At 68.2% G+C, this 24,474-nt stretch overlaps 1 protein-coding gene across 1 annotated transcript in view; it reads right to left on the reverse strand.

Moving 5' to 3' along the window:
* HUWE1 (HECT, UBA and WWE domain containing E3 ubiquitin protein ligase 1) overlaps window positions 1-24,474 on the reverse strand; it is a 120,657-nt gene that overhangs the window by 58,802 nt on the left and 37,381 nt on the right. Inside the window, 13 exon segments of the mRNA XM_068998119.1 lie at window positions 957-1,090; window positions 1,211-1,309; window positions 4,116-4,191; window positions 4,937-5,082; window positions 7,991-8,157; window positions 9,526-9,705; window positions 10,858-11,069; window positions 12,169-12,377; window positions 13,969-14,035; window positions 15,777-15,919; window positions 18,344-18,511; window positions 20,046-20,241; window positions 22,154-22,617. Of these exon segments, the coding sequence (XP_068854220.1) occupies window positions 957-1,090; window positions 1,211-1,309; window positions 4,116-4,191; window positions 4,937-5,082; window positions 7,991-8,157; window positions 9,526-9,705; window positions 10,858-11,069; window positions 12,169-12,377; window positions 13,969-14,035; window positions 15,777-15,919; window positions 18,344-18,511; window positions 20,046-20,241; window positions 22,154-22,617 (2,261 nt within the window).

Here is a 24,474-nt window from a genome sequence, read left to right on the forward strand (position 1 = left end):
AATGGCACCCCCTGACCCAAAACTGGGGCACCCTGACCCCAAATGGCACCCCCTGATCCAAAACAAGGGCATTTTGCCCCAAAATAGCACCCCCTGACCCAAAATTGGGGGTACCTAGATCCAAACCAGGAGCATTTTGCCCCAAAATGGCACCCCCTGTCTCAAAACGGGGGCGTTTTGCCCCAAAATGGCACCCCCTGACCCAAAACTGGGGCACCCTGACCCCAAATAGCACCCCCTGACCCAAACTGGGGCACTCTGACCCAAAATTGGGGCACCCCGACCCAAACTAGGCACCCTGACCCAAACTGGGGGTACCCTGACCCCAAATGACACCCCCTGACCCAAAACAGGGCACCCTGACCCCAAACTGGGGACACCCTGACCCCAAATAGCACCCCCTGACCCAAACTGGGGACACCCTGACCCCAAATAGCACCCCCTGACCCAAAACAGGGCACCCTGACCCAAACTGGAGGCACCCCGACCCCAAACTGGGAGCACCCCGACCCCAAACAGCCTCGCCTGACCCCAACAGACACCCCCAAACCAGGGGGGGAGCTCCAGTGAGGACCCCACTGTGGAAGGGGGTGGGGGGAACAACACCCCCCCCCTCCCCCATTGTCCCCCCCCATTTGGGGGGAACCCCGTTATTTGGGGGGACACCGTTATTTGGGGGGGACCCCGATATTTGGGGGGGACCCCGATATTTGGGGGGGACCCCGATATTTGGGGGGAACCCCGTTATTTGGGGGGACCCCGATATTTGGGGGGGACCCCGTTATTTGGGGGGACCCCGTTATTTGGGTGGGACCCCGATATTTGGGGGGGACCCCGTTATTTGGGGGGAACCCCGATATTTGGGGGGAACCCCAATATTTGGGGGGAACCCCAATATTTGGGGGGGACCCGGATATTTGGGGGTCCTCAGCGCCTCCCCCCCCTCCCCCACCCACCTGATCATCCTCATCTTCCTCCTCCTCCTCCTCCTCCTCGTCCTGGCTGTCGTCCTCGTCCTCGTTGCTGCCGCTGCTGTCTTCCTCCTGGGTGTGCTCCTCCTCATCCTCGGGGTCCAGGATGTTCATGGAGTCTTTGGGGAGGGGCACAGGGGGGTGGGGGGGGTCTGTAGGAACCGGGCACCCCCCCCGAGCCCCCCAAGTCCCCCCCAGCCCCCCCCCGAGGCCGGGAGGGCCCCGAAGCGCGGCCCCACCTTCGCGGTTGGCCTGGAGCGTGGAGGCCTGGCTGAGGTTGGACGGAGCCTCGTCCATCAGGACGTCCTCCTGCGACTCGTCCTCGCCCGAGCGGCTCACTGGGGACGGGGAGGGGGATGGGGTGGGGGTCAGAGCCCGATGGTTTGGGGTCAGCCTGATGGTTTGGGGTCAGACTGATGGTTTGGGGGTCAGATTGATGGTTTGGGGTCAGCTCGATGGTTTGGGGGTCAGACTGATGGTTTGGGGTCAGACTGATGGCCGGGGATCAGACTGATGGCCGGGGGTCAGACCCCGATGGTTTGGGGTCAGCTCGATGGCCAGAGGGTCAGACTGATGGTTTGGGGGTCAGCTCAATGGTTTGGGGTCAGCCTAATGGCCGGGGGTCACCCCGATGGTCTGGGGTCAGACCAATGGTTTGGGGTCAGCCTGATGGTCTGGGGTCCGACCGATGGCCAGGGGGTCAGACTGATGGTTTGGGGTCAGACTGAGGGTTTGGGGTCAGCTCGATGGTTTGGGGTCAGCCTGATGGTTTGGGGTCACTCCATTGTCCAGGGGTCAGCCTGATGGTTTGGGGGTCCGACCGATGGCCAGGGGGTCAGACTGATGGTTGGGGTCAGCCTGATGGCCAGGGGGTCAGACTGATGGCCAGGGGTCACCCCAATGGCTGGGGGTAACCCCGATGGTCTGGGGTCACTCCATTGTCCAGGGATCACCCCGACGGCCGGGGGTCACCCTGATGGTCTGGGGTCAGACCAATGGTTTGGGGTCAGCCTGATGGCCGGGGGGTTAGACCGATGGCCAGGGGTCACTCCATTGTCCAGGAGTCAACCTGATGGCCTGGGGGTCACCCTGATGGCCGGGGGTCAGCCCAATGGCCAGGGGGTCACCCCGATGGTCTGGGGGTCACCCCGATGGTCTGGGGTCACTCCGATGGTCTGGGATCACCCCAATGGCTGGGGAGGTCACCCCATTGTCCAGGGGTCACTCCGATGGCCGGGGGGTCACTCTGATGTCCAGGGCTCAACCCCAGTGTTGGGGGATCACCCTGACATCCAGTGGCCATCCCTGTGCCCGGTGGTCACCCCGGTGGTCACCCCAGTGGTCACCCCGCTGCCTGGTGGTCACCCCTCTGCCCGGTGGTCACCCCGGTGGTCCCCCTGTGCCCAGTGGTGACCCTGGTGATCCCCACGTTGCCCGGTGGTCACCCTGGTGGTCACCTCGGCAGTCACCCCAGCGGTCATCCCTATGCCCGGTGGTCACCCCTGTGCCCAGTGGCCACCCCTGTGCCCGGTGTCACCCCGGTGGTCACTCCTGTGCCCCATGGTCACCCCAGCGGCCACCCCAGCAGTCCCCCTGTGCCCGGTGGTCACCTTGGCGGTCTCCCCTGTGCCCGGTGTCACCCCGGTGGTCATTCCTGTGCCCCATGGTCACCCCGGCGGCCACCCCAGCAGTCCCCCTCTGCCCAGTGGTCACCCCGGTGGTCACCCCAGTCGTCACCCCTGTGCCCAGTGGTCACCCCGGCGGTGCCTGGTGCCCGGCGATCACCCCTGTGCCTGGCGATCCCCCCCGTGCCTGGTGGTCACCCCAGCGGTCCCCCTGCGCCCCGTGGTCACCCCAGTCGTCACCCCTGTGCCTGGCAGTCCCCCTGTGCCCAGTGGTCACCCCGGCGGTCACCCTGTGCCCCATGGTCACCCCGGTGGTCACCCCAGTGGTCACCCCTGTGCCTGGCAGTCCCCCTGTGCCCAGTGGTCACCCCAGTGGTGCCTGGTGCCCGGTGGTCACCCCGGTGGTCACCCCTGTGCCCGGCAGTCCCCCTGTGCCCAGTGGTCACCCCGGCGGTGCCCGGTGCCCAGCGATCACCCCTGTGCCCAGTGGTCACCCCCGTGGTCACCCCGGCGGTGCCTGGTGCCCGGCGATCACCCCTGTGCCCAGCGGTCACCCCAGTGGTCACCCCTGTGCCTGGCAGTCCCCCTGTGCCCAGTGGTCACCCCAGTGGTGCCTGGTGCCCGGTGGTCACCCCGGTGGTCACCCCTGTGCCCGGCAGTCCCCCTGTGCCCAGTGGTCACCCCAGTGGTGCCTGGTGCCCGGTGGTCACCCCAGTGGTCACCCCCGAGGTCACCCCTGTGCCTGGCAGTCCCCCTGTGCCCAGTGGTCACCCTGGCGGTGCCTGGTGCCCGGTGATCACCCCTGTGCCCAGTGGTCACCCCGGTGGTCACCCCGGCGGTGCCCGGTGCCCAGTGGTCACCCCTGTGCCCAGTGGTCACCCCGGCGGTGCCTGGTGCCTGGCGATCACCCCTGTGCCCCGTGGTCACCCCAGTGGTCACCCCTGTGCCCGGCAGTCCCCCTGTGCCCAGTGGTCACCCTGGCGGTGCCTGGTGCCTGGTGATCACCCCTGTGCCCAGTGGTCACCCCGGTGGTCACCCCAGCGGTGCCCGGTGGTCACCCCTGTGCCCAGTGGTCACCCTGGCAGTGCCTGGTGCCTGGCGATCACCCCTGTGCCCAGTGGTCACCCCAGTGGTCACCCCTGTGCCTGGCAGTCCCCCTGTGCCCAGTGGTCACCCCGGTGGTCACCCCAGTGCCCGGCAGTCCCCCTGTGCCCGGTGGTCACCCCAGTGATCACCCCTGTGCCTGGCAGTCCCCCTGTGCCCCATGGTCACCCCGGTGGTCACCCCGGTGGTCACCCCTGTGCCCGGCAGTCCCCCTGTGCCCCATGGTCACCCCGGTGGTCACTCCAGTCATCACCCCTGTGCCTGGCAGTCCCCCTGTGCCCCGTGGTCACCCCGGCGGTGCCTGGAGACCGGTGGTCACCCCGGTGGTCACCCCTGTGCCCGGCAGTCCCCCTGTGCCCAGTGGTCACCCTGGTGGTCACCCCGTGCCCAGTGGTCACCCCGGCGGGTCCCTCACCGATGATGGCGCTGTTGCCGTCAGCGCCGTCGCGCTCCAGGAGTTCGTCAATGAGATCCTCCAGCTCGTTCTCCACCTGCCGCACCAGGGGGGGAATTTGGGGTGCCGGGGGGAGTTTTTGGGGTGCCGGGGGGAGTTTTTGGGGTGCCGGAAGGAGTTTGGGGTGCTATGGGGGGTGTTTGGGGTGCTGGGTGCCACAGGGGGGGGTTTGGGGTGCCAGTAGAGGTTTGGGTGCCAGGGGGAGTTTGGGGTGCTAAGGGGGGGGTTTGGGGTGCTGAGGGGGGGTTTTTGGGGTGCTGGGGAGGGTGTTTGGGGTGCTGACAGGGGATTTGGGGTGCTGGAGGGGTTTTGGGTGCCGGGGGGGTTTTGGGGTGCTGGGGGGGGGTTTAGGGGTGCTGGGTTGGGTTTTGGGGTGCTGGGAGTTGTTTTGGGGTGCTGGGGGGGTTTTGGGGTGCTGGGAGTTGTTTTAGGGTGCTGGAGAGGTTTTGGGGTGCTGGGAGTTGTTTTAGAGTGCTGGGGGGGTTTTGGGGTGCTGGGAGTTGTTTTGGGGTGCTGGGTTGGGTTTTGGGGTGCTGGGGGGGGTTTAGGGGTGCTGGGTTGGGTTTTGGGGTGCTGGGAGTTGTTTTAGGGTGCTGGGGGGCTTTTGGGGTGCTGGGAGTTGTTTTAGGGTGCTGGGTTGGGTTTTGAGGTGTTGGAGAGGTTTTGGGGTGCCGGAGAGGTTTTGGGGTGCTGGGGGGAGTTTCGTGTGCTGGGGGGAGTTTTGGGGGTACCGGAAGGGGGGGGGGGAGTTTTGGGGTCTCAGGGAGTCGGGGGTCCCTGACCTGCATCTCCTGGGTGCTGAGCCCCTCGGGCTGCCCCGCCAGCACCACCGTGTCCCCCTCGGCCTCGCCGTCCATGTCCCCGTCGGTGACCTCGGCCTGCGCCGCCTCCGCGTCCTCCTCGGGGGGCTCGGGGTCCCCGGGGTCCCCTGGGGGGGCAACAGGGTGGGGGGGTCACGGGAGGTGTGTGGGGGGGGGAGGGATTTGGGGGGGACACAGGGGAGATTTGGGGTGCTGGAGGGACACAGAGGGGACATGGGGAAAATGGGGGGGGCTCATATGGGAAATGTGGGGGGGACACGGGGGACAGGAGAGGCTGGGGGGCACAGAGGAAATGGGGGTGACCTGGGGGGGCTGTGGGGTGATGCTGGGGGGTCCAGGGTTAGGACCTCAGGGGGGCTGTGGGTGACCAGGGGTGACCCTGGGGGGGGCTGTGGGTGACCAAGGGTGACCCTGGGGGGGCTGTGGGTGACCAAGGGTGACCAGGGGTGACCCTGGGGGGGCTGTGGGTGACCAAGGGTGACCCTGGGGGTGTTTGTGGGTGTCTGTGGGTGACCAGGAGTGACCCTGGGGGTGTTTGTGGGTGACCAAGGGTGACCAGGGGGGCTGTGGGGTGCCCCTGGGGGTGACTCAGGGGCCTGTGGGATGACCCTGTGGGTGCCCCCGGGGGTGTCTGTGGGTGACCTCAGGGGCTGTGGGGTGACCAGGGGTGCCCTTGGGGGTGTCTGTGGGTGCCCCTGGGAGTGTCTGGGGGTGACTGGGGGGCTGTGGGGTGACTCTGGGGGTGCCCCTGGGGGTGTCTGTGGGTGACCAGGAGAGCTGTGGGGTGACCAGGGGTGACCCAGGGTGACCCTGGGGGCATCTGCAGGTGACTAGGGGGGCCGTGGGGTCACCCTGGGGGTGTGGTTGTGGCTGACACTGGGCTGTGGGGTGCCCCTGGGGGTGTGGAGGTGTCTGTGGGTGCCCCTGGGGGTGTCTGTGGGTACCCTGGGGGTGTCTGTGGGTGCCCCTGGGGGGCTGTGGGTGCCCCTGGGGGGCTGTGGGGTGCCCCTGGGGGGGGCTGTGGGTGCCCTGGGGGTGTCTGTGGGTGCCCCTGGGGGTGTCTGTGGGTACCCTGGGGGGCTGTGGATGCCCTGGGGGTGTCTGTGGGTGCCCCTGGGGGTGTCTGTGGATGCCCCTGGGGGTGTCTGTGGGTGCCCCTGGGGGTGTCTGTGGGTGCTCCTGGGGGTGTCTGTGGGTACCCTGGGGGGCTGTGGATGCCCTGGGGGTGTCTGTGGGTGCTCCTGGGGGTGTCTGTGGGTGCCCTGGGGGTGTCTGTGGGTGCCCTGGGGTGTCCGTGGGTGACCAGGGGGTGTCTGTGGGTGCCCCTGGGGGTGTCTGTGGGTGCCCCTGGGGGGCTGTGGATGCCCTGGGGGGCTGTGGGGTGCCCCTGGGGGGGGCTGTGGGTGCCCTGGGGGTGTCTGTGGGTGCCCCTGGGGGTGTCTGTGGGTACCCTGGGGGGCTGTGGATGCCCTGGGGGGCTGTGGATGCCCTGGGGGTGTCTGTGGGTGCTCCTGGGGGTGTCTGTGGGTGCCCTGGGGGTGTCTGTGGGTGCCCCTGGGGGTGTCTGTGGGTACCCTGGGGGTGTCTGTGGGTGCCCCTGGGGGGCTGTGGATGCCCTGGGGGGCTGTGGGGTGCCCCTGGGGGGGGCTGTGGGTGCCCTGGGGGTGTCTGTGGGTGCCCCTGGGGGTGTCTGTGGGTACCCCTGGGGGTGTCTGTGGGTACCCTGGGGGGCTGTGGATGCCCTGGGGGTGTCTGTGGGTGCCCCTGGGGGTGTCTGTGGGTACCCTGGGGGGCTGTGGGGTGCCCCTGGGGGTGTCTGTGGGTGCTCCTGGGGGTGTCTGTGGGTGCCCTGGGGGTGTCTGTGGGTGCCTCTGGGGGTGTCTGTGGGTGCTCCTGGGGGTGTCTGTGGGTACCCCTGGGGGTGTCTGTGGGTGCCCCTGGGGGTGTCTGTGGGTACCCTGGGGGGCTGTGGATGCCCTGGGGGTGTCTGTGGGTGCCCCTGGGGGTGTCTGTGGGTGCCCCTGGGGGTGTCTGTGGGTGCCCTGGGGGTGTCTGTGGGTGCCCCTGGGGGTGTCTGTGGGTGCCTCTGGGGGTGTCTGTGGGTGCTCCTGGGGGTGTCTGTGGGTACCCCTGGGGGTGTCTGTGGGTGCCCCTGGGGGTGTCTGTGGGTACCCTGGGGGGCTGTGGATGCCCTGGGGGTGTCTGTGGGTGCCCCTGGGGGTGTCTGTGGGTGCCCCTGGGGGTGTCTGTGGGTACCCTGGGGGGCTGTGGGTGCCCTGGGGGTGTCTGTGGGTGCCCCTGGGGGTGTCTGTGGGTGCCCTGGGGGTGTCTGTGGGTGCCTCTGGGGGTGTCTGTGGGTGCTCCTGGGGGTGTCTGTGGGTACCCCTGGGGGTGTCTGTGGGTGCCCCTGGGGGTGTCTGTGGGTACCCTGGGGGGCTGTGGATGCCCTGGGGGTGTCTGTGGGTGCCCCTGGGGGTGTCTGTGGGTGCCCCTGGGGGTGTCTGTGGGTACCCTGGGGGGCTGTGGGTGCCCTGGGGGTGTCTGTGGGTGCCCCTGGGGGTGTCTGTGGGTGCCCTGGGGTGTCTGTGGGTGCCCCTGGGGGTGTCTGTGGGTGCCCTGAGGGTGTCTGTGGGTGCCCCTGGGGGTGTCTGTGGGTGCCCTGGGGGTGTCTGTGGGTGACATGGGGGGTGTCTGTGGGTGCCATGGGGGTGTCCGTGGGTGACATGGGGGGTGTCTGTGGGTGCCCTGGGGTGTCTGTGGGTGCCCCTGGGGGTGTCTGTGGGTGCCCTGAGGGTGTCTGTGGGTGCCCCTGGGGGTGTCTGTGGGTGCCCTGGGGGTGTCTGTGGGTGACATGGGGGGTGTCTGTGGGTGCCATGGGGGTGTCTGTGGGTGCCATGGGGGTGTCTGTGGGTGCCCCTGGGGGTGTCTGTGGGTGCCCCTGGGGGTGTCTGTGGGTGACATGGGGGGTGTCCGTGGGTGACCAGGGGTCCCTGGACGGGGTGGGGGAGGGGTTACCTCCGTCGGGGGGTGCGGCCCCCGCCTCGCGGGCCCCGCCGGCGCCCTCGGCCTTGCTCTTGCTGGAGGAGCCCTTGGCCCCGAAGAGGCCGCTGGGCTGGTTCACGATGCGCGACAGCGTCTCCAGGGGCTTCAGCGCCGCGTTCACCGTGTTGGCCATGTTGGGGCTGGGCGACGGCGGGCACGGCGCTGGCACCGGCCGGGGACACCCCCCGGGCACCCCAGACCCAACACGGCTCCACCGAGACCCCTCAAAACCCAGCAGGGCTTCTCGAGTGCCTCCCAACGCAACACGCGGCCCCTCAAAATGCCCCAAAACCCCTGGAAACGCCTCAAGACCCCTCCCAGATCCCCTCAAGGCCCCAAGGAAGCTCCCCCCAAACCCCCTCAAGACTCCAATGAAGCTCCCCCAAAGACCCCAGAAAACCCCTCAAGACCCCCCAAACCCCCTCAAGACTCCAACGAAGCCCCGCAAGACCCCAACAAAGCTCCTCAAGACCCCCCCAAACCCCCTCAAGATGCCCCAAAACTCCTCAAGACTCCAACGAAGCCCCTCAAGACCCCCCAAACCCCCTCAAGATGCCCCAAAACTCCTCAAGACTCCAACAAAGCCCCTCAAAGACCCCAGAAAACCCCTCAAGACCCCAACAAAGCCACTCAAGACCCCCCAAAACCCCCTCAAGACCCCAACGAAGCTCCTCAAGACCCCAGAAAACCCCTCAAGATCCTGACAAAGCCCCTCAAGACTCCCTCAAGACCCCAGTGAAGCCCCTCAAGACCCCCAAAACTCCTCAAGACCCCAACAAAGCCCCTCAAGACCCCCCAAAACACCCTCAAGACCCCAACAAAGCCCCTTAAGACCCCCCCAAAACTCCTCAAGACTCCAACAAAGCCCCTCAAAGACCCCAGAAAACCCCTCAAGACCCCAACAAAGCCACTCAAGACCCCCCAAAACCCCCTCAAGACCCCAATGAAGCTCCTCAAGACCCCAGAAAACCCCTCAAGATCCTGACAAAGCCCCTCAAGACTCCCTCAAGACCCCAGTGAAGCCCCTCAAGACCCCCAAAACTCCTCAAGACCCCAACAAAGCCCCTCAAGACCCCCCAAAACACCCTCAAGACCCCAACAAAGCCCCTTAAGACCCCCCCAAAACTCCTCAAGACTCCAACAAAGCCCCTCAAAGACCCCAGAAAACCCCTCAAGACCCCAACAAAGCCACTCAAGACCCCCCAAAACACCCTCAAGACCCCAACGAAGCCCCTTAAGAGCCCCCCAAAACTCCTCAAGACCCCAACAAAGCCCCTTAAGACCCCCGAAACCCCGTCAAGACTCCAATGAAGCCCCTCAAGACCCCAGAAAACCCCTCAAGACCCCGACAAAGCCCCTCAAGACTCCCTCAAGACCCCAGTGAAGCCCCTCAAGACCCCCCAAACCCCCTCAAGACTCCAACGAAGCCCCTCAAGACCCCCCAAAACACCCTCAAGACCCCAACAAAGCCCCCCCAAAGAGCCCTGGAAGCCCCCCCGGGGTGCCACCTGGACAGGTCGAGGCTGTGGGGCACGCGTGCCAGGTCGTTGACCAGCCCCTTCTTGAGGAACAGGCGGATGATGTTGTTCATGCCGTTGTGCGGCGGCTTGGCCGCGCTGCTGTAGAAGCTCGAGGTGGACGGGCACGACTCCATGATGGTGCTGATGATGCACATGACGGCCTGCAGCCTGCGGGGGCACGGCAGCGAGCGGTCACTCCGGGCACAGCGGGCACTCTGGGGGCAGCGGGTACACTGGGGGCAGTGGGCACTCTGGGGGCAGTGGGCACTCTGGGGGCAGCGGGTACACTGGGGGCAGTGGGCACTCTGGGGGCAGTGGGCACTCTGGGGACAGCGGGCACTCCCTGGGGCAGCAGGCACGCTGGGGGCAGTGGGCACTCCGGGGGCAGGGGACACTCTGGGGGCAGTGGGCACTCTGGGGACAGTGGGTACTCCAGGGGACAGTGGGTACTCCAGGGGACAGCAGGCACTCTGGGGGCAGTGGGCACTCTGGGGGCAGTGGGCACTCTGGGGACAGTGGGTACTCCAGGGGACAGTGGGTACTCCAGGGGACAGCGGGCACTCCGGGGACAATGGGCACTCCATGGGGACAGTGGGCACTCTGGGGGCAGGGGACACTCTGGGGACAGCGGGCACTCTGGGGGCAGTGGGTACTCCAGGGGACAGCGGGCACTCCGGGGGGACGTGGGACAAGGGACACCGCTCATCCCGAGAGGGCAGGGGACAGCGGTCCCATTGTGGGGGACAGGGGACAGCGGTTACATCATTCCGGAGTATCCCCAGTGCTGTCCCTGTGCTGTCCCTGTGCTGTCCCTGTGCTGTCCCCAGTGCTGTCCCTGGGGTGTCCCTGGGCTGTCCCCAGCTGTCCCCAGTGCTGTCCCTGGGCTGTCCCCAGCTGTCCCCAGTGCTGTCCCTGTGCTGTCCCCTGTGGTGTCCCTGTGCTGTCCCCAGGCTGTCCCTGTGGTGTCCCAGTGCTGTCCCCAGCTGTCCCCAGTGCTGTCCCTGTGCTGTCCCCAGTGCTGTCCCTGGGCTGTCCCCAGTGCTGTCCCTGGGCTGTCCCTGGGGTGTCCCTGTGCTGTCCCCAGTGCTGTCCCCAGCTGTCCCCAGTGCTGTCCCCAGCTGTCCCCTGTGCTGTCCCCAGCTGTCCCCAGTGCTGTCCCTGGGCTGTCCCTGGGCTGTCCCCAGTGCTGTCCCTGGGCTGTCCCCTGTGCTGTCCCCAGCTGTCCCCAGTGCTGTCCCTGTGCTGTCCCCAGCTGTCCCCAGTGCTGTCCCCAGCTGTCCCCACACCACCCCCACGCCGTCCCCCCCCCCATCCCCACACCTGGCGTGTTTCTCGGTGCTCTCGGCCATGGCCAGGGCGCGGCCGAGCGCGGCTTTGACCTCGTTGACCAGGGCCACCTGGGCGTCGGTGCCGCTGCCGGCCGCGGCCAGGCTGGCCAGGAAGAGCCGCGCCAGCGCCGGCGTGTCCTTGTCCTCGGCGTTCTGCTGGTGCGGCAGCAGGTGGTCCAGGACAAAGGCCAGCACGCTGCAGTCCTGGGGGGACACGGGGGTCACAGCCAGCCGGGGACAGAGGGGGCCTGGGGGCACCGCCAGGGGAGGGGGATGGGGACCCCGGGCACAGGGGACCCGAGTGAGGTGTCTCTGGGGGGACAGGGGACCCCCGGCAGAGGGGTGACAGGGGACCTGCCGGGGGGACAGGGGACCCAGCAGGTGTGGGGACAGGGGACCCCAGGCACAGGGGACAGGACTGAGGTGACTCTGGGGGGACAGGGGACCCCCGGCAGTGGGGTGAGAGGGGACCCCAATCAGTGGGGTGACAGAAGACCCCGATCAGAGGGGTGACAGAGGACCCCCATCAGAGGAGTGACGGGGACCCCAATCAGAGGGGTGACAGGGGATCCCCATCAGAGGAGTGACAGGGGACCCCAATCAGAGAGGTGACAGAGGACCCTGAGCATGAGGGGTGACAGGACCCAAGTGTCTGGAGGTGCAGAACTGCTATGGGGCAGGACAGGGGACCCCAATAAGGTCAGGGAACCCCCAAGCATGAGGGGACAGGACAGAGGTGTCTGGGGAACAGGGGACCCCCATCAGAGGGGTGACAGGGGACCCCAATCAGTGGGTGACAGGGACCCCAATCAGTGGGTGACAGGGACCCCAATCAGTGGGTGACAGGAGACCCCCAATCAGAGGGGTGACAGGGGACCCCGATCAGAGGGGTGACAGGAGACCCCCATCAGAGGAGTGACAGGGGACCCCCATCAGAGGAGTGACAGGGGACCCCAATCAGAGGGGTGACAGGGGACCCCAATCAGAGGGGTGACAGGGACCCCAATCAGAGGGGTGACAGGGACCCCAATCAGAGGGGTGACAGGGGACCCCAAAGCACGGGGGGGTGGCAGTGAGGTGTCCCGGGGGTACAAGGGCAACAGGGGACCCCAATAAGCAAGGTGGCAAGTGACTCCCCTGCACGAGGTGCCAGCAGACCCCAAAGCACGGCCGGGTGGCCGAAGCCCTCCCCGCGCACCCCGGCAGGGACGCGGCTGCCCGCTGGTGCCAGCGGCCGGCCCGGCCCTGGCCCCGTCCCCCCGCCCTGGTGGCAACCCCGGCGGTGGCCCTGTCCCCGTGTCACCTCCTTGATGAGCTCGGACTGGCCCACGCTGTAGCTGTAGTTGGCGATGAGCGCGGCGATGCCCACGTAGGAGCGCACCAGCTCGGCCAGCAGCCGCAGGATGGTCGAGGTGGGCATCAGCGGCTTGGAGCCCCGCGCCCGGCCCCGCTCCTCGCCCCGCTCGCCCTCCTTCTCCTTGCGCCCCTCGCGGCCCTCCTCGGGGCTGGACGCTGCGGGGACACGGCGACGGCGTCAGGGGACGCGGGGGGCACCGGCAGGGGACGCGGGTGGCACCGGCAGGGGACGCGGGTGGCACCATCAGGGGACACGGCGACGGCGTCAGGGGACACGGGTGGCACCGGCAGGGGACACGGGACATCGTCAGGGGACGCGGGTGGCACCGGCAGGGGACGTGGGTGGCACCGGCAGGGGACATGGCGACGGCGTCAGGGGACGCGGGGGGCACCGGCAGGGGACGCGGGTGGCACCGGCAGGGGACACGGGTGGCACCGTCAGGGGACACGGGACATCGTCAGGGGACGCGGGTGGCACCGGCAGGGGACACAGGTGGCACCGTTAGGGAACACGAGACATCGTCAGGGGACGCGGGTGGCACCGTCAGGGGACACGGGACATTGTCAGGGGACACGGATGGCACCGGCAGGGGACACGGGACATCGTCAGGGGGCACGGGTGGCACCGGCAGGGGACATGGGTGGCACCGGCAAGTGACACGGGTCATCACTGGGGGACACGGGTGGCACCATCAGGGAATGTGGGACATTGTCAGGGGACATGGTGGGTGCAGGGGGGCACAGGGTGGCACCATCAGGGAATATGGGGATGGTGTCAGGGGACATGGGTGGCACCATCAGAAGACATCATCCGGGGACATGGTGGGTGCAGGGGGGCACAGGGTGGCACCATCAGGGGACACGGGGATGGCGTCAGGGGACACGGGTGGCACCGTTAGGGGACACAGGACATCATCAGGGGACACGGGGACGGCGTCAGGGGAGAGGGGGATGGCATCAGGGGACACGGGTGGCACCGTCAGGGGACAAGGGGACGGTGTCAGGGGACACAGGTGGCACCGTCAGGGGACATGGGGATGGCATCAGGGGACACAGGTGGCACCGTTAGGGGACATGGGTGGCACCATCAGGGGACATGGGGATGGCATGAGGGAACACAGGTGGCACTGTTAGGGGACACAGGACATCGTCAGGGGACACGGGTGGCACCGTCAGGGGACACAGGGATGGTGTGATGGGACACGGGTGGCATCATTAGGGGACATGGGTGGGTGCAGGGGGGCACAGGGTGGCACCGTCAGGGGACATGGGGACAGCGTCATGGGACACGGGTGGCACCGTCAGGGGACACGGGCCATAGTCGGGGTACACGGGTGGCACCGTTAGGGGACACGGGGACAGCGTCATGGGACACGGGTGGCATCATTAGGGGACACGGGTGGGTGCAGGGTGGCATCGCTGGGTGGCATCGTTAGGGGACATGGGGACAGCGTCATGGGACGCAGGTGGCACCGTCAGGGGACACAGGGATGGTGTGAGGGGACACGGGTGGCACCGTCAGGGGACACGGTGGGTGCAGGGGGGCACAGGGTGGCACCGCAGGGAAGATGGGAATGGCGTAATGGGACACGGGTGGCACAGGGACACGGGGGGGCATTGGGGGGCTCAGGGACACGGGGGGGCATCGGGGGGCACAGGGACACGGGGGGGGCACAGGGATACGGGGGGGCATCGGGGGGCACAGGGGGGCATCGGGGGGCACAGGGACACGGGGGGTGGGGGGCACCTTCTCCCTGGGGGGTTCCCGAGGGCGGCGTCTCGGCAGCGGCTCCGTCAGCCCCGAAAACCTGGGCCTGGGGGGTGGGGGGGTGAATGAGAGCCTGGGGGGGCCCCCAAAACCCCAGAGCCCCCCGAAACCCCAGAGCCCCCAGCGACACCCCCAGAGCTCCCCAAAACCCCAGAGCCCCCAGTGACACCCCCAGAGCTCCCCAAAACCCCAGAGCCCCCAGTGACACCCCCAGAGCTCCCCAAAACCCCAGAGCCCCCTGAAACCCCAGAGGCCCCAGTGACACCCCCAGAGCCCCCCAAAACCCCAGAGCCCCCAGTGACACCCCCAGAGCTCCCCAAAACCCCAGAGCCCCCTGAAACCCCAGAGGCCCCAGTGACACCCCCAGAGCCCCCCAAAACCCCAGAGCCCCCAGTGACACCCCCAGAGCTCCCCAAAACCCCAGAGCCCCCAGTGACACCCCCAGAGCCCCCCAAAACCCCAGAGCCCCCTGAAACCCCAGAGGCCCCAGTGACACCCCCAGAGCCCCCCAAAACCCCAGAGCCCCTCCTTCCCCCCCCCCCCCCCCTCGCACCTCAGTGGCCCTGGGAGCGCTGAGCCCCCCCAAACCGCCCCTCAGCCCCCCAGCAGCCCCCCCAAACCGCCCCTCAGCCCCCCCAATTCCCTCCCAGCCCCCCCAAACCGCCCCTCAGCCCCCCAGCAGCCCCCCTAAACCGCCCCTCAGCCCCCCCAGCAGCCCCCCCAAACCGCCCCTCAGCCCCCTCAATTCCCTCCCAGCCCCCCCAAACCGCCCCTCAGCCCCCTCAAACCAATCCCAGTCCCCCCCAAACTGCCCCCAGCCCCACCAATTCCCTCCCAGCCCCCCCAGAGTGTCCCTGGGCCCCCCAGCAGCACCCCCTAACCAATCCCAGCCCCCCCAATTCCTTTCCAGCCCCCCTAAACCACCCCTCAGCCCCCCCAGAACTTCCCCAGCAGCCCCCCAGCCCCCCCAGAGTCCCCCTGGCCCCCCAGGCAGCCCCCTCAAACTGCCCCCCAACCCCCCCAGAGCGCCCCTGGGTCCCCCAGCAGCCCCCCCAAACCAATCCCAGCCCCCCCAATTCCCCTTCAGCCCCCCTGGAGCCCCCCTGGCCCCTCCCTCGGCCCTCCCCAGCCCCCCAGGCCCCTCTCCAGCCCCCCTGGCCTCCTCCCCCGGCCACCCCCAGCCCCCCTGGCCCCCTCCCCCGGCCACCCCACCCCCCCAGCCCCTTCCCCAGCCCCCTCCCCCGGCCACCCCCAGCCCCCTTCCCCGGCCCTCCCCGCCCCCCTGGCCCCTCCCTCGGCCCCTCCGGAGCCCCCCTGGCCCCTCCCCCGGCCCTCCCCACCCCCCCTGGCCCCTCCCTCGGCCCTCCCCACCCCCCCTGGCCCCCTCCCCCAGCCACCCCCACTCCCCTGGCCCCTCCCTCGGCCCTCCCCACCCCCCCTGGCCCCCTCCCCCGGCCACCCCCAGCCCCCCTGGCCCCCTCCCTCGGCCCTCCCCCGCCCCCCTGGCCCCCTCCCCCGGCCACCCCACCCCCCCCAGCCCCTTCCCCAGCCCCCTTCCCCGGCCCTCCCCCGCCCCCCTGGCCCCCTCCCTCAGCCCTCCCCGCCCCCCTGGCCCCTCCCTCGGCCCCCCCGGAGCCCCCCTGGCCCCTCCCCCGGCCCTCCCCACCCCCCCTGGCCCCCTCCCCCGGCCACCCCACCCCCCCCAGCCCCTTCCCCAACCCCCCTGGCCCTTCCCTCGGCCTCCCCCACCCCCCCCGGCCCCTCCCCCGGCCCCCCCAGCCCCGTACGTTGATGGCGAAGCCGGCGGGGGGGTCGAAGTCTCCGGGCGGGCGCGTCAGGCTGCGGTACTGCTGGTACATGTCATCGCCGATGTCCGACAGCAGCTGGCTCACCTCGCTGGGCGCCGCGCTCTTGGGGTCCCCCTTGTCACCTGGGGGGGGCCAAACACGGCTGTGAGGGGACCCCCGCACCCCCCCAAAGGGGCTGGGAGCACCTGGGGGACAGGGGAACCCTGAGTGCGCCCTAAAAGGGACAAACATCCCGATTCCAGCCTATATAGATGTCCCTGTTCGGCTCTGTAGGGGCGCCCCGATTCCAGTTTATAGGGGCGCCCCGATTCCAGTTTATAGGGGCATCCCCGATTGTCTCCTGAAGGGGCAAACACCCCAATTCCAGCCTAAATAAATGTCCCTGTTCGGCCCTATAGGGGCATCCCGATTCCAGTTTATAGGGGCACCCCAATTCCAGCCTATAGGGGCACCCCAATTCCACCCTATAGGGACACCCTGATTGTCCCCTGAAGGGGCAAACACTCCGATTCCACCCTATAGGGGCACCCCAATTCCACCTTATAGGGGCACCCCAATTCCAGCCTAAATAAATGTCCCCGTTCGGCCCTATAGGGGCACCCTGATTGCAGCCTATAGGGACACCCCAATTCCACCCTATAGGGGCACCCCAACTGTCCCCTGAAGAGGCAAACACCCCGATTCCAGCCTAAATAAATGTCCCTCTTCGGCCCTATAGGGGCACCCCAACTCCCCCTATAGGGGCACCCCGATTGTCCCCTGAAGGGGCAAACACCCCGATTCCACCCTATAGGGGCACCCCGATTCCAGCCTATAGGGGCACCCCGATTCCAGCCTAAATACATGTCCCTGTTTGGCCCTATAGGGGCACCCTGATTACAGCCTATAGGGTCACCCCAATTCCACCCTATAGGGGCACCCCAACTGTCCCCTGAAGGGGCAAACACCCCGATTCCAACCTATATAGATGTCCCTGTTTGGCCCTATAGGGGCACCCCGACTCCCCCCTATAGGGGCACCCCAATTGTCCCCTGAAGGGGCAAACACCCCAATTCCAGCCTATATAAATGTCCCTGTTTGGCCCTATAGGGGCACCCCGACTCCATCCTAAATAAACGCCCCTGTTCCACCCTATAGGGGCATCCTGATTCTCCCTATAGGGGCACCCCAATTCCACCCTATACAAACATCCCTCTTCAGCCCTATAGGGGCACCCCGATTGTCCCCTGAAGGGGCAAACACCCCAATTCCACCCTATATAAACATCCTCGTTCAGCCCTATAGGGGCACCCCGATTCCCCCTAAAGGGGCACCCTGATTTTCCCCTATATGGACACTCACTATCAGACATGGCACAGGACACCCCAACTCCAGCTCCACCTGCACCCTGCTCCTCCCTGTGCCCCCCCAAACCTCCCTGGGGGTGTCTGCCCCCCATCATGAGGGTCCCCCAAGACCCCCAAACCCTTCTCAGAGGTGTGGTGGGCACCCAGAGCATGGCACAGAACACCCCAACTCCAGCTCCACCTGCACCCCGCTCCTGGCCCTGCATCCTCCTCCTCCTCAGTGCCCCCCAAACCTCCCTGGGGGTGTCCGACCCCCATCATGAGGGTCCCTCCAGACCCCCAAACCCTCGTCGGGGGCACGGTGGGCACCCTGAGCATGGCACAGGACACCCCAACTCCAGCTCCACCTGCACCCCACTTCTCCCTGTGCCCCCCAAACCTCCCTGGGGGTGTCCGACCCCCATCATGAGGGTCCCCTGAGACCCCCAAACCCTCAACTGGGGCACAGTGAGCACCCCGAGCATGGCACAGGACACCCCAACTCCAGCTCCGCCTGCACCCCACTCTTGGCCCTGCATCCTCCTCCTCCTCAGTGCCCCCCAAACCTCCCTGGGGGTGTCCGACCCCCATCATGAGGGTCCCTCAAGACCCCCAAACCCTCGTCGGGGGCACAGTGAGCACCCCGAGCTTGGCACAGGACACCCCAACTCCAGCTCCACCTGCACCCCACTCCTCCCTGAGCCCCCCAAACCTCCCTGGGGGTGTCCGACCCCCATCATGAGGGTCCCCCAATACCCCCAAACCCTCACCTGGGGCACAGTGAGCACCCCGAGCATGGCACAGGACACCCCAACTCCAGCTCCACCTGCACCCCGCTCCTCCCTGTGCCCCCCAAACCTCCCTGGGAGTGTCTGACCCCCATCATGAGGGTCCCCCAAGAACCCCAAACCCTTCTCAGAGGTGTGGTGGGCACCCAGAGCATGGCACAGGACACCCCAACTCCAGCTCCGCCTGCACCCCACTCCTGGCCCTGCATCCTCCTCCTCCTCAGTGCTCCCCAAACCTCCCTGGGGGTGTCTGCCCAGCATTGTGGGGGTCCCCCAAGAACCCCAAACCCTTCTCAGAGGTGTGGTGGGCACCCAGAGCATGGCACAGAACACCCCAACTCCAGCTCCACCTGCACCCCGCTCCTCCCTGAGCCCCCCAAACCTCCCTGGGGGTGTCTGCCCCCCAATGTGGGGGTCCCCCAGCCCCCCGTACCCTCGTCGGGGGCGTGGTAGGCCGCCAGGGCGTTGAGCATGTCGTAGATGACGTCGCGGATGGGCTCGGGGATGGGCGGCAGCGCGGCCGCCTTGGCCGGCGTGGTCTTCACCAGCTGCACCGCGTTGGGGCCCTTGATGCGCAGGTTCTCGAACTCATCGTCCGAGGCTGCCAAATGGGGGGCGGGGAGGGGGGAAAAGATGGGGGTCAGGGCTTTGGGGGGCTCCCCGGGGGTGGCCGGCTGGGGATGGGGTGTGGGGCCCACGCGGCGGCGGCGAGGATGGGATGGGAGCCCGGTTTTGGGGGAGGGGGGGGGGGTTGCAGGGGGTCCCCTGTTCTGAGGGCAGAGGGACCCCATAGATCTCTGTTTTGGGGGTAGAGGCAGCCCTGGGACCCCCGAGGGTAAAGGGATCTGTGGGACCCCAGTTTTGGGGGGTGGAGGCAGAGCTGGGACCCCCGTTCTGGGGGTAAAGGGACCCCGGGACCCCTTTTTCTGGGGGTAGAGGCACCTCTGGGATCCCCTCCAGGAGCTCTCCCAGGACCCCATTATGGATGCCAGGGACCCCCCAGGAACCTGCCCCGTCCCCGTGCCCCCTCCAGGCCCCCCCTGTGCCCCCGTACCCCCCCTCCAGGACCCCGCTGTGCCCCCGTACCCCCCCTCCAGGACCTCCCCGTGTCCCGTCCAGGCCCCTCCCCGTGTCCCTTCCTCCCTTCCAGGACCCCCCTGTGCCCCCATGGCCCCTCCAGGCCCCCCCTGTGCCCCCTCCAGGACCCTCCCCATGCCCCTGTGCCCCCTCCCCGTGTCCCTTTCTCCCCTCCAGGACCCTCCCTGTGCCCCATCCAGGACCCCCCTGTGTCCCTTTCTCCCCTCCAGGACCCCCCCATGTCCCCGTGCCCCCTCCAGGACCCCCCCATGTCCCCGTGCCCCCTCCAGGACCCTCCCCGTGTCCCTTTCTCCCCTCCAGGCCCCCCCCATGTCCCTTTCTCCCCTCCAGGCCCCCCCCGTGTCCCTTTCTCCCCTCCAGGACCCTCCCCGTGCCCCCTCCAGGACCCTCCCTGTGTCCCTTTCTCCCCTCCAGGACCCTCCCCATGCCCCCGTGCCCCCTCCCCGTGTCCCTTTCTCCCCTCCAGGACCCTCCCCATGTCCCTTTCTCCCCTCCAGGACCCTCCCTGTGCCCCATCCAGGACCCCCCTGTGTCCCTTTCTCCCCTCCAGGACCCCCCCATGTCCCCGTGCCCCCTCCAGGCCCCCCCCGTGTCCCTTTCTCCACTCCAGGACCCTCCCTGTGCCCCCTCCAGGACCCTCCCCGTGTCCCTGTGCCCCCTCCAGGACCCTCCCCATGTCCCTTTCTCCCCTCCAGGCCCCCCCGTGTTCCTTTCTCCACTCCAGGACCCTCCCCATGCCCCTGTGCCCCCTCCCCGTGTTCCTTTCTCCCCTCCAGGACCCTCCCCATGCCCAGGTGCCCCCTCCCCGTGTTCCTTTCTCCCCTCCAGGACCCTCCCCATGCCCCTGTGCCCCCTCCCCGTGTTCCTTTCTCCCCTCCAGGACCCTCCCCATGCCCCTGTGGCCCCTCCCTGTGTCCCTTTCTCCCCTCCCGGACCTTCCCCATGCCCCTGTGCCCCCTCCCCGTGTCCCTTTCTCCCCTCCAGGCCCCTCCCCACGCCCCCATGCCCCCTCCCGGCCCTTCCCCGTGCCCCCTCACCGGTGCCGGAGCCGCGCGGCGCGGGCAGGGCGATGCGGATGCAGCCGGTGGCCACCTCGGTGAAGACGTGGGGGCTGCGGCAGGCGGCGGGGCCCAGCACCCGCAGGATGTAATTCACCTCGCGGGAGCCCAGGCTGCCCGACACCACGCCGGACGTGGTGCTGCCCGCGCCGCTCGTGGCCGCCGAGCGCACCACCTGCGCGTGGGGACAGCGCGGGCACGGCGTGGGCACGCTGCAGGCACGCGCCCGGCGGGGCGAGCCCGGGCCGGCGCTGCCCGCGGGAACCTCCCCGTGGCAGCACGGAGCCCCCGGAGGCACGGAGCCCCCGTCCCCCGTGTGCCCTGAACCCCCAAATCCCTGACCTCCCCATCCCGTGTCTCCTGTACCCCCAAATCCCTGATCCCCTCATCCCCTGTGTCCCCCGTGTCGCCTGCACCGACTCCCCAATCCCCTCATCCTGTGTCCCCTGCACCCCCAAATCCCCGATCCCCTTGTTCCCAGTGTCCCCTGCACCCCCAAATCCCCAATCCCCTCATCCTGTGTCCCCCTGAACCCCCAAATCCCCGATCCCCTCATCCCCTGTGTCCCCTGCACCCCCAACTCCCCAAACCCCTCGTCCCCCGTGTCCCCTGCACCGACTCCCCAATCCCCTCATCCTGTGTCCCCTGAACCCCCAAATCCCCGATCCCCTTATCCCCTGCATCCCCTGCACCCCCAAATCCCCTATCTCCTCATCCCCTGTGTCCCCCGTGTCCCCTGCACCCCCAATTCCCTGATCCCCTCATCCCCTGTGTCCCCCATGTCCTCTGCACCCCCAATTCCCCGATCCCCTCACCCCCAGCCCCCTGTCCTGTCACCCCCAGCTCCCCTCACCCCCAGCCCCCTGTCCTTTTACCTCCAGCCCCCCAACTCCCCTCTCCCCTCGCTCCCCTCTCCCCTCGCTCCCCTCTCCCTTTGCTCCCCTCTCCCATCACCCCCAACCCCCTCTCCCGTTACCTCCAGCCCCCCAACTTCCCTCTCCCCTCGCTCCCCTCTCCCTTTGCTCCCCTCTCCCATCACCCCCAGCCCCATCCCTTTACCTCCAGCCCCCCAACTCCCCTCTCTCTTTGCTCCCCTCTCCCTTTGCTCCCCTCTCTCATCACCCCCAGCCCCATCCCTTTACCTCCAACCCCCAACTCCCCTCTCCCTTTGCTCCCCTCTCCCTTTGCTCCCCCTCTCCCATCACCCCCAGCCCCCTGTCCTTTTACCCCCAGCCCCCCAACTCCCCTCTCCCTTTGCTCCCCTCCCCCTTTGCTCCCCCCCTCTCCCTTTGCTCCCCTCTCCCATCACCCCCAACTCCCCTCTCCCGTCGCCCCCAGCCCCCCGCCCCTTTACCCCCAGCCCCCCAACTCCTCTCTCCCTTTGCTCCCCTCTCCCCTCACCCCCAACTCCCCTCTCCTGTCGCCCCCAGCCCCCTGTCCCTTTACCCCCAGCCCCCCAACTCCTCTCTCCCTTTGCTCCCCTCTCTTTGCTCCCCTCTCCCCTCACCCCCAACTCCCTCCTCCCGTTACCCCCAGCCCCATCCCTTTACCTCCAGCCCCTCAACTCCCCTCTCCCCTCGCTCCCCTCTCCCTTTGCTCCCCCTCTCCCATCACCCCCAACCCCCTGTCCTTTTACCTCCAGCCCCCCAACTCCCCTCCCCCTTTGCTCCCCTCTCCCTTTGTTCCCCTCTCCCCTCACCCCCAACTCCCCTCTCCCGTCGCCCCCAGCCCCCTGTCCCTTTACCCCCAGCCCCGCAACTCCCCTCTCCCTTTGCTCCCCTCTCTCTTTGCTCCCCTCTCCCTTTACCCCCAGCCCCATCCCTTTACCCCCAGCCCCCCAACTCCCCTCTCCCTTTGCTCCCCTCTCCCTTTACCCCCAGCCCCCCAACTCCCCTCTCCCTTTGCTCCCCTCTCCCTTTGCTCCCCTCTCCCTTTACCCCCAGCCCCCCAACTCCCCTCTCCCTTTACCCCCAGCCCCCCAACTCCCCTCTCCCTTTACCCCCCTCTCCCTTTGCTCCCCTCTCCCATCACCCCCAACTCCCCTCTCCCTTTCCCCCCCCAAGCCCCCCAACTCCCCTCACCCCCACCTTCTCCATGGTGTGCCGCAGCGTGCAGGGGTCCTCGATGATGTGCCGGAAGAGGAGGGTGACGAGCGGCGTGAAGCCGGTGAAGCCGGAGCTCTGCGTGAGCGCCAGGATGGTGCGGGTGGAGCGCAGCTCGGCGAACAGCAGCGCGTGCTTGTGCTGCCGCGTCAGGCGCAGGCAGAGGCGCAGCGTGGCGTGCAGCGTGTCGGGGTCCACGGGCACCCCCAGCATGCTGACGCACGCCCGCAGCACGGCCGGCACCGCCTCCTCCGCCAGGCCCCGCACCGGCGCCTCGCCGTCCGCAGCGCCGGGCTCCTCGGTGCCCGCGGCCGGCGGGGACGGGCACGGGGCGGTGGCGGTGCTGGGAGCGGCGGTGCTGGTGCTGCTGGTGGTGGTGCTGCTGGTGGTGCTGGTGGTGGTGGTGGAGGAGGGGGGGGGGTCTTCGTCTGTGCAGGGGGGGTCTGAGGCTGTGAGGAGAGGGGGGGTCAGAAGGGGAGGTTGTGGGGGGGGGGGGTTGAGCAGACCGGTGGCTGCTGTGACCTCCATCCCCCCCCCTGTGGCCGCTGTGACCCCCATGACCCACCCATGGGCTCTCTGACCTCCCCATGGCCCCTTTGACCACCCCCCCCATGGCCACTATGACCCCCCCCCGTGGCTGCTGTGACCTCCATGACCCACCCATGGGCTCTCTGACCCCCCCCCGTGGCCACTATGACCCCCCCCCCCCATGGCCACTATGACCCCCCCCCCCGTGGCTGCTGTGACCTCCATGACCCACCCATGGGCTCTCTGACCCCCCCCCGTGGCCACTATGACCCCCCCCCATGGCCACTATGACCCCCCCCCCCCCCGTGGCTGCTGTGACCTCCATGATTCCCCCATGGGCTCTCTGACCTCCCCTGTGACCCCTCTGACCACCCCCCCCATGGCCACTATGACCCCCCCCCCGTGGCCGCTGTGACCTCCATGACCCACCCCATGGGCTCTCTGACCTCCCCTGTGACCTCTCTGACCACCCCCCCCATGGCCACTATGACCCCCCCGTGGCTGCTGTGACCCCCATGACCCCCACCATGGGCTCTCTGACCCCGCCCGTGGCCACTGTGACCCCCCCCCATGGCCACTATGACCCCCCACCGTGGCCACTGTGACCCCCATGACCTGCCCCATGGGCTCTCTGACCCCCCCCCGTGGCCACTATGACCCCCCCCCATGGCCACTATGACCCCCCCCCCCCGTGGCTGCTGTGACCTCCATGATTCCCCCATGGGCTCTCTGACCCCCCCCCCTCCCGTGGCCACTGTGACCCCCATGACCCGCCCCATGGGCTCTCTGACCCCCCTCGTGGCCACTATGACCCCCCACCGTGGCCACTGTGACCCCCATGACCCGCCCCATGGGCTCTCTGACCCCCTCGTGGGCCCTTTGACCCCCATGACCCGCCCCATGGGCTCCCTGACGCCCCTCGTGGGCCCTTTGACCCCCTTCCCCCCCCCGTGGCCACTATGACCCCCCCCGCCGTGGCTGCTGTGACCCCCATGACCCCCCCACGGGCTCTCTGACCCCCCTCGTGGCCACTATGACCCCCCCCCCCCCATGGCCACTATGACCCCCCACCGTGGCCACTGTGACCCCCATGACCTGCCCCATGGGCTCTCTGACCCCCCCCACCGTGGCCACTGTGACCCCCATGACCCGCCCCATGGGCTCCCTGACGCCCCTCGTGGGCCCTTTGACCCCCTTCCCCCCCCCATGGCCACTATGATCCCCCCTCCCCCCAAGGCTGCTGTGACCCCCATGACCCCCCCGTGGCCCCCTTGACCCCCTCCGTGGTCACTGTGCCTCCCCCCATGGGCTCTCTGATGCCCCTCGTGGCCCCTTTGACCCCCCCCGTGGCCACTGTGACCCCCATGACCCCCCCCAAGGCCACTATGACCCCCCATGGCCACTATGACCCCCCCATGGCCACTATGACCCCCCCATGGCCACTATGACTCCCCCATGGCCCCTTTGACCCCCCCCAAGTGACCACTCTGATCCTCTGTGACCATTCTGACCCCCCCAGTGGCCTCTCAGACCCCCCAAAACCCCTCAGACCCCCCCAAAAACCTCTCAGTCCCCCCCCAAAACCCCTCAGACCCCCCCCAACACCCCTCAGACCCCCCCAAAGCCCCTCAGACCCCCCCAAAAACCCCTCAGACCCCCCCCAAAACCTCTCAGTCCCCCCCAAAACCCCTCAGTCCCCCCCCAAAACCCCTCAGACCCCCCCAAAAACCTCTCAGTCCCCCCCAAAACCCCTCAGTCCCCCCCCAAAACCCCTCAGA

Source organism: Aphelocoma coerulescens, chromosome 31, assembly GCF_041296385.1.
Source record: "Aphelocoma coerulescens isolate FSJ_1873_10779 chromosome 31, UR_Acoe_1.0, whole genome shotgun sequence".
NCBI classification, from domain to species: Eukaryota; Metazoa; Chordata; class Aves; order Passeriformes; family Corvidae; genus Aphelocoma; species Aphelocoma coerulescens.